Here is an 8,863-nt window from a genome sequence, read left to right as displayed (position 1 = left end):
TATCTTCCAATTATAGTATCTATATATTTTCCTCGATACATTAATCCTACCACTTAGTACCAGAAGGAAAATCAAATTATTCAACCTTTAATTTAAGTCTTCCTTTCAAAAAGTCGCTTAACTTCCTCTCTATTAGAAAGAAAGAATATATTTGCATCCCTTCTATATACCTTGCTGTCTTGAGACAAATTTTCGAGTTCGTAAAGAATTGCCTTGTTCAATTTCAAATTCATAGAATCTTGAGTTGAATTCTCTTGCTTATTCATGGAATAATTACAAAAATATTCACTGTATTTCACAATTGGTTATTTTTGCCAGTTTTTATTAACAATTTGCACTCAAATTGACATATACCTATTTTTGGCGGGTCAAGATTAACTTTTTCCTCTTGTGGGGCCAAACTTTTCGCTTTATTGTATAGTCAACATTCCTACCCGCTTTGCAATAAAAACCTTTGATGCATTGTGATATTTTGTCATTGGTTCAAATTGAAAAATAACAAATATTCAAGACAATAGAAAAAAGTGTTACATGAATGAATTATTTCAGTTTTTGCATTTTTTTATTACTCATACCAATGTTCGTTTATGTTTCTGAATTACATGTTCCAGCGCTTTAACAATTTAGAAATTAACACATCCTACATATTAATTTAATAGAATTAAAAGTGCTCGTTCGATATCTATGTAAAGTATTTATTTCTCCAAGTAATTTTATTTAAATGAATTTACAGTTTTGTCCACATTGTAATAGCGTGTTTTCGAAAAGAATCGCATGCATTCCAATATATATAGTTGCACTATCACATTCCTTAGAATAACATGAGTTATAGTTGCATTAGAAATGATTTATTATACTTACTTTAGTTAATTATTGGTCAAATTCATATATTTATTGGTTAATTATAACGCCATCTTTCATTTATATTTTATTTATTGAATATAGAAGGCTACAAAAGGAGATATATCACACGAATTACGGCTTAAGATCAAGGATTTGTTCATATTAATTAAAATTGATTGCTTATTTAGTTGGTATTTCTTTTAATGAATTAACAATTTAAACAAGTACTATGAACAGATCGAGCGAAACAAAACAACAATCACATATATGAAGATAGTAATTTAAACTAACTCTCAAAATAACATAAACAATATTGCATCAAATATATAAAATATGATCAAGTTTACCGTGTTAACAATAACAATAATAGCAACCTAGAGGTCATATCTGGAGAAGGCGCCACCGTGTGTAACCCTAGTTTTCCATGTAATGGTAATAATCGACATAAGACGGTTAATAATAAAAAATATGAGAATAAATCAATAATAGATTGTTTGATTAATGTTGGAATAACTTACTATGTATTTATGAATATTTTGCATTATCTTGAATTATTTGTGTTTTTAGTTTACCATACAAATAATCATTTTAGAGGTAATAACATTTGGCTGTAGGTGTTAATGTGAAAGGAAGGAAAAAACTACAGTAGTATTGTTATTCAATTATTTAAATTAATGGATTGACAAAGTGGGGTTAAGTTATTTGATTTTAGATAATATCAGAACAATGAAAGGGTTATATATATCAGCACTTTTTTGCATAGCATTGATAATCAAACTAATAGGATGTGAAGTCAATGAACCAATTCAACAAGAGCACGTTCACAATAATTTATTGAGGTTTAGAGGAGAGGACGAAGTTAAAAATAAAAGTTCAGATTCTCCGGACAGTAATGGTTTAGATGATGTTTTTATTGAAAATACAAATGAAAACAATATTGTAACAGACGAAGGAAGTTTAGATAACAAAAATATGGATCAAATATCATTAAATCAAAGAGAATCGTTAATAAAAAATATAATAAAAGGAAGAAAGTACCATGACGATATTGAGATGAATAAAACCGTAATATTTCATATTAACGAAAAAGATAGATTAATAGATTCAGATACAGAAGCAATTGCGACGTTGACATTACCTTTTTCTACGTTTGAGGGTCACAAAATAGATTATTTAATAATATCTACACCACCACTGTACTCACTTCCAAAAACAGAAAAATTATGTGAGTGTATAGAGCATTTAAAAGAATATGAAAATGGTTTGTTGAAAAGAAAAAAATTAGAGATAAAATGCACTACCGTTTCAGCAAATAATTCAATATATTTTGTGATACAGAATAATAAAGAGAAGTCGTTTTCAGCACCAGGTACATATAAATTTCTGCTAAAAGTAAGAACACCAATTGAAACAAATAAGGTACAAAATGATCCAAAAAATTATTGGTGGTTAACCAAAATACGTTTTTCATCAGGACACTACATAACAAAAGTTTATGAGAATACTCGTTTAATAACAAAAACAGAGTGTCAGTGGGGACCTTGGAGAAGGGAAACAGGTTGTAGTTCGACATGTAATGGAGGTGTTGAAATATGGAGGCGAACATTATTATCAGGTAGCGATGAAAATTTGTGTGGAGGTGTTTATCAAAAAAGAGAATGTGGTAATATACCTTGCAATGTAGGATGCCAATTGGGACCTTGGGAAGAGCTTGTTCCATGTACAGTAAGTTGTGGTGCATTAAAAAATAATGGTAAAAGAATAGAATATAGAAAAATACTACTATTAAATTCAGGTAGTGGTCCTACTTGTGAGAAAATGTACCCATGGGATGATGTAAAAAAAATGGGTTGGGACAAATCTTTAGGTATGGTTGTTAGATATTCTGAGTGTTCATATATTATGAAAGAAGATTGTGAAAAAGAACTTGGTTGTAGAGTAGATAGAGAAAATTTGAGAACTATTGCATCAGAATATCCGTGGGGTTATTGCCCGTTTCCATGTGGTGGTTTCGGAAATATAACAAGTATAGTTCAGGTAGCGAATGGTATACCTAAATGGGTAGGTGAAAAATTATATCCTGATAAATTTGAATATCCATGTGTAAGTAATAAAAAACCAATTGTAGAATATAGACCATGCAATACAAATCCATGTTTGGATTGTATGGTTTATTTGGAAGATTCAGAGTTGAATAGACTAACGAATATATGGATTTTTTTTCATTTATTCCAAGAAGCTGATGAGATCAAATTAAAACTACCGGATGGATTTACATTTATAAAAAGTGAATATAGTGAAATAATAAAAAATGCAACAGATATAAATACAAATGGTAATAGCAATAGTAACAAGATGATTGATAGCATAAAAGCAGCAATTTCAATAAACGAGAACGGTTTTATTGAGACCATTAGAAAAACAATAAATAAGTCATTGTTTAATTTTGGTAGCAATGATAGCAATGGTAGTAACGGCAATAATAATAACGATAATATTAAAAATGACAATTGTCAGGTTACAGCAGCATCATTTGGTTCAATAAAGAAGTGTGGTATAACAAAAAGCAAAGAATATTACAATGAAGCAACAATTATACTAGAAAGTACAGTTAAAGCTACTAAATCAATATATAGCAAGGATAAAAATATTGAAAAACCGAATTGGTTGTTTATGCCATTATATATAGGAACTGCAGAAGGTCTAGTATTACCAGATGGAAGTATAAATAATGAACAGTTTAAGTTATATGCACGTGGTTCAAATTCCCTTAAAGAGCCAGAAGAATTGGTATGTAATTTACAAACAAAATTTATAATACCACGCCCATGTTATATTGATTTAATACCAAAAGACTCGAAAGAATGTTTAAATTGTTCAAAAAGCAATAATTATGATATATCCGCATATAGACAATTTAAACCACCAACAAATGGAGGAGCATGTGTCGTACCCTCAAATAAAAGGATAGATGAAGTTATAACAGTAGTTAACTGTATTAATGTTTGTCCAAACGGGAAAAGATATATAATGGTAACTAATAAATATATGAATAAGGTTGGTTTGTAAGCTTAAGTAAAAAAAAACGATGTGATTTAAATAATAAAAGATAAGGAGTGTTATAACATTGTTAATTATTTAATTAAGATATGAGGGTTTTATATTCATCGTCTTTGTGAGTAGCAGACTCAATATCTTTATTGTCTTCGTTTTTGGTATTTTTGCTGCCTGTTGAGGTAAATGATGCTGTTTCTGTTGAAACATTTGTTGAAACGTCGTCATTTTCACTTTCAAGTAGGAAAAGAAGATTTTCTGCAACAAAAGAACAGAATAAACCAATTAATATGAAACATGTGAATAGAATAACAAAAAATACAACGGCTTGAATAAATGCAAGATTCCATTTTTTCAGTAATACAATAATAGCAATAAAAAATATAATATCCTTTAAAACATTTAAATAATTGCAAACCATACATATTTTTAGAAAAATGATACTATATGTTGATGTTGTAATCACACCAACAAAACCAGTAATAATACCCAACACGGAGGTGGTATATAGTAACATTAATAGCTTACCAATATCACTTGTAATTGAATCAACTATATTTGGAAATAAAAATCTTAAGGGTGTAAGTGGATTTGAGGTTGACGACGACGAAAAACAAACAAATAGTAATATTGTATTAAACAATAATAGTGATGCACTCCAAAATGAAATAACACGATTTAATGCAACCTGTGTACTTCTTGTGCAACAACAACAGTACCTAAATATGTCCAAGGATCTACCATTTGTTTTCGATATTAATTTAGACCACGGTCTAGGGGGGAAGATTGGCGAGATAATATTCATATTTTACAATCAATATATCCTTAAAATACAACAATCCCTTATATTTTTTACTATAACCCTTTGCTATAACCAAATATTAATTAAAATGTCTACAAATGTCAATGTTAATCAAGAAAAATCTCACTTTCAAGTTTTGTGATTACCTTTTTAAATAATTTATTAGAGGAGTGTTATAGTACAGTTTTATTAAATAATTTACTTATAAATCAATGTTAGGAGTAAATTTGTTTATTTTAAGAAGAGAAAATAACGGAAGAAAAGTTTCTTAATAGTTTATAGCCTGTGTTGTGTATAATAGAGCACAAAAGATCGTAAAATACAATGTAGAACTTGTAGATAAATCTTATTTGCTAATCAAACCCTATAAATCACTCTTATTATTTTTAATTATAAGAACATCTTCTCTTCCTTAAGTTGTGAATTTATATTTCTATTTAACTGCTAGCAAAATTAATCCATAAGTTACTGATTTTCCTTTAATAATACCAACATAATTATTATTTATCATTGAAATAAAAAATGTCATAAATTACATATGACATGTAGGCGGGAAAATCACAACGGTTATATTTATCATATCTATATTAGGAAATATGCGAGAAAAAATGATTAAAAACGTTATTTAAATGTAGATAACATTTCATCAACACCTTTAACAAGCGTGTCAATTTTGACTGATTTTGTTTCAGATGGGTTTATTTGTAAAGCTTTGAAAAACTCCTCAGCTTCAGCAGAGTTAAATTTATTGCTTCCTACTGTAGTTAGTCCATACTTTAGTAAATCCAAGTCAATCTCCCCAGATTTGTTGACATCTAAAAGTTTGAATAGGTTTCCGATTTCCTCCTCAGATGGGGGACTTAAGCCATTGTTCTCCTTAATATAGTCCTTAAGTTCCTTTTTCATTAAATAATTGAGCAAGCATCGATATTCAAGCATTGAAACTTACTTGTAACGATAATGTCTTTTTTTTCAATAGTTCAACATGCATCCTAACATTGTCTTCTCTTTATTTCGTTTGTTTGACTTTAATTTAGGAGTTTATTTACAATCCATCATTAAACTTACGTTACATAGTATCCTGCTAGGGTTAATATTCGGTGTGCAAGCTTAGGATCATATTCACCTTTTCCTTCACAATCTAGTATTTTGGTGCAAGATTCAATCTTTTTAAAGTAAAATATGCAATGATATAATGTATTAAACAAAACAAGTAATTTCCGCTTAGACTGCTGTGGTATAAACTTACATCTTTCTTTGGCATATCTAGTTAATATTCGCAATTATCATACCTTTTATTCTTTTTTTTAATCTATTTACACTTAAACATAGGTTTTACTGTGTGCTTTCACTGTATGTATTTTTCCCTATATTCACGGCTACTGCTAACTGAAATATATTCTGGTTTTATGAATCTAGAATAAATATGTTACCCTACCGTTGAATGAATTGATCAATAATTTAAACAATAGCAACAATAAATTGTTTTTCAGCTTGCAAACATAACAAACAATAAATGCTCAGAATATGTATATTTTTTTTAATTTTTGCAAAAAAAACATGCACACATGTATATACATAAGTAAAATGTACTTGGGTTATAGTCATCAGTACCTAATAAATGCTTTAAAGACTAAAAATATTTTAAATTGAACAGTTTTCCTACGTTTTTTGTAATAATTATACACAATGAGTTAGTTTCCTTGGAGTTCCTCTACTTAGAACTCAAAATGCAGAAGCACAAGGTAAAATTTACCTAATTCACATATGAAAAAGTTTTTCTCGGTATTTATCATGTTAGCACCTGAAATATCCCACTTTATCGCATTAAACTAATAAATGATTGAGAAATTCTGATATTTTCCTTTTTTCAAACTCCATTCTTGAGTATGCAGTAGTTTCTATAGAAAAATTACCGGAATGATTGAGTTAAATTCTGTTGTAAATTTGTGCATTGGATACATTCTCCTTTTAACTACTATATTTGAAGTTTCTTAGAGAAATATAGTAATATCTAATCTATACAAAAGACATTTATATTTTGAAAGTGGTAATATTAACTATTAAATTAATATAAAACTTAAATCTAATTATCACTGGTCAATTATTGAAAATAATAAACAAAATGTCACACGGTGCATGCATGCACCTGTTCATGTTAAAGTGGAAATAAAGATGTGCTATATTGGAAGATAAAATTTTAGTTTAAGGTAATAACAGTATAATGAAGTTTTAATTTTTGAATTGGTTATATTTTTTAATTAAGTTTGCTGACATTTAGCACTTTAATATAAAGTTCAATTATAGCTAATAAAAACTACAAATAAAAAAAATTCTTGTATATTTCAGTAAGATAGTTTTTTCTCATTTAATTTGATTCTAGAAATATTATAGTGATCAAATACCGTATGTTTATTTAGTATTATCAGAGAGAAAGGCAAAACATGGAATCTTATAGATTTGAAAAATATTCGAAAATTATCTTACCACTATTGATACTACTATGGTCAGCACCTTTATTTGAAAACTATAGCCCAAAAGTTGTTGACTTTTTGGCCGTAAAAAATGAGGCAAAAAGTAAATTAACATTTAAGAGATATATAAATAAAGTTACATCAATAGGATTAAGTGAGTGCAACAATTATTTCGAAGATAACACATTACATGATAGTTTAAATGTGTCTTTTCTTGAATTATTTAAGAAGAAGAAAAATCCACAAAGGGAACAGGAGAAAGAATTAAAGAGACAAAACAAAGAATTGAAGAAGAATCAAAAAAAACAAGATAAGAAAGATGAGGATGATATAAAAAAACTAGGTAAACAACAAAGAGTTAGTTCCAATGATATTAAAAAAAAAATCAAAGAATTAAAAAAACAACTAAAGCTGATGAGAAACTCTGGCAATAATGGCGTGACATTAATGGGATTGTTTCAATCAACCGGTGGTTTCGGTGCAACTGGAGACGCTGGAGCAGCCACTGGTTCAACAAATGGCGTTGCAGGACTTTCACCAATGTCTAGCGGAGGGCAGCAAAATATGAATCCCATTGGGGCTCAAAGTATGGCTGATTCAGATGGGGATGGAATACCAAACAGTGCTGAAATGAGTGGTATGGGAGGAGCAATGGGTGGTATGGGAGGAGCATCAACAACTCCATTGACAAAGGAGGAGAAGAAACAACAGAAAGAGCATGATAAACTCGATTTTAAGAAATTGGAGGAACAACTTGTTAGTTCAGGAATGAACAAGAGTGATGCAAAAAAGAAAGTAAAAAAAGAAAAGAAGAAACTAAAAAAATTAAGAAAAACGCAACCAAGAGCAACACTATTTACTATGAATAGTCAAGTAACAGCGGGAGTTATAGAAGGAATAGGACAAGGGAGTATGGTCGATGCAATGGGAATGACATCAACGACTCCATTGACAAAGGAGGAGAAGAAACAACAGAAAGAACAAGATAAACTCGATTTTAAGAAATTGGAGGAACAACTTGTTAGTTCAGGAATGAACAAGAGTGATGCAAAAAAGAAAGTAAAAAAAGAAAAGAAGAAACTAAAAAAATTAAGAAAAACGCAACCAAGAGCAACACTATTTACTATGAACAATCAAGCAGCAGGAGTCATGGGAGCAATTGGATCAGCTGGTGTAATGGCAGGTGCAGTAGGATCAAGTATAGGATTACAACAAGGTATGCAACCGTTAGATTTAAATGCAGTTGGTATGAAATTATCAGATTTAGAGGCAAGAATCGTGAAACTTGAAAAAAAGAATAAGATGAGAAAAGCACAAATATTAAGCTTAACCGAGTATGTAAACAAAATGGCTACTGTTGTTAAGAGATTATCTGTAAGTTCAAGTAGTAGTGGTGGTACATTGGGTCCAAGTTTCGATGATGATGATGACATTTAAATAAATAGAGTTAATAAAAACATTTCCGACTTTTGGAATGAACGAAAACAATATTGCAAAATTTTAAATTGGTTAGTTTTTAATATCAACATAGAGAAAGCAAAGATATTTTATTCAAAATGTGAATTCTGTAAAATAAGAAATTAAACGAATCAAAATAAGTGCGTCACTTTTGCTAATTTTAATCATTTAACAAAAACATTAAGTATTAAATATGAATACTTATATACTTTTTAATTTATCCTTGTACAAC

The 8,863-nt window shown here is 29.2% G+C and overlaps 5 protein-coding genes across 5 annotated transcripts; 2 read left to right on the top strand and 3 right to left on the bottom strand.

Annotated features, from left to right (window-relative positions):
* Positions 1–92: 92 nt before the first annotated feature.
* FG379_003230 (uncharacterized protein) lies at positions 93–266 on the bottom strand (the record flags this gene model as incomplete). Its single annotated transcript, XM_067328888.1, has 1 exon — positions 93–266. The coding sequence occupies one exon, from the start codon at positions 264–266 to the stop codon at positions 93–95; it is 174 nt and encodes a 57-aa protein (XP_067185028.1).
* Positions 267–1,569: 1,303 nt separating this feature from the next.
* Positions 1,570–3,912, top strand: FG379_003229 (TSP1 domain-containing TSP12 precursor; the record flags this gene model as incomplete). The annotated part of the gene is made up of 1 exon (XM_067328887.1): positions 1,570–3,912. One exon carries the CDS (start codon positions 1,570–1,572, stop codon positions 3,910–3,912), a length of 2,343 nt encoding a protein of 780 aa, XP_067185027.1.
* Positions 3,913–3,985: 73 nt separating this feature from the next.
* FG379_003228 (uncharacterized protein) lies at positions 3,986–4,702 on the bottom strand (the record flags this gene model as incomplete). Its single annotated transcript, XM_067328886.1, has 1 exon — positions 3,986–4,702. One exon carries the CDS (start codon positions 4,700–4,702, stop codon positions 3,986–3,988), a length of 717 nt encoding a protein of 238 aa, XP_067185026.1.
* Positions 4,703–5,320: 618 nt separating this feature from the next.
* On the bottom strand, positions 5,321–5,963 carry FG379_003227 (uncharacterized protein; the record flags this gene model as incomplete). Its single annotated transcript, XM_067328885.1, has 4 exons — positions 5,321–5,596; positions 5,649–5,706; positions 5,768–5,865; positions 5,949–5,963. 4 exons carry the CDS (start codon positions 5,961–5,963, stop codon positions 5,321–5,323), a joined length of 447 nt encoding a protein of 148 aa, XP_067185025.1.
* Positions 5,964–7,143: 1,180 nt separating this feature from the next.
* Positions 7,144–8,610, top strand: FG379_003226 (uncharacterized protein; the record flags this gene model as incomplete). Its single annotated transcript, XM_067328884.1, has 1 exon — positions 7,144–8,610. One exon carries the CDS (start codon positions 7,144–7,146, stop codon positions 8,608–8,610), a length of 1,467 nt encoding a protein of 488 aa, XP_067185024.1.
* Positions 8,611–8,863: the final 253 nt, after the last annotated feature.

Source organism: Cryptosporidium bovis (genome assembly GCF_009768925.1).
Source record: "Cryptosporidium bovis isolate 45015 chromosome Unknown contig_6, whole genome shotgun sequence".
NCBI classification, from domain to species: Eukaryota; Apicomplexa; class Conoidasida; order Eucoccidiorida; family Cryptosporidiidae; genus Cryptosporidium; species Cryptosporidium bovis.
The sequence above is the reverse complement of the archived record's forward strand: the minus strand, read 5'-3'. Positions and strand labels throughout refer to the sequence as shown.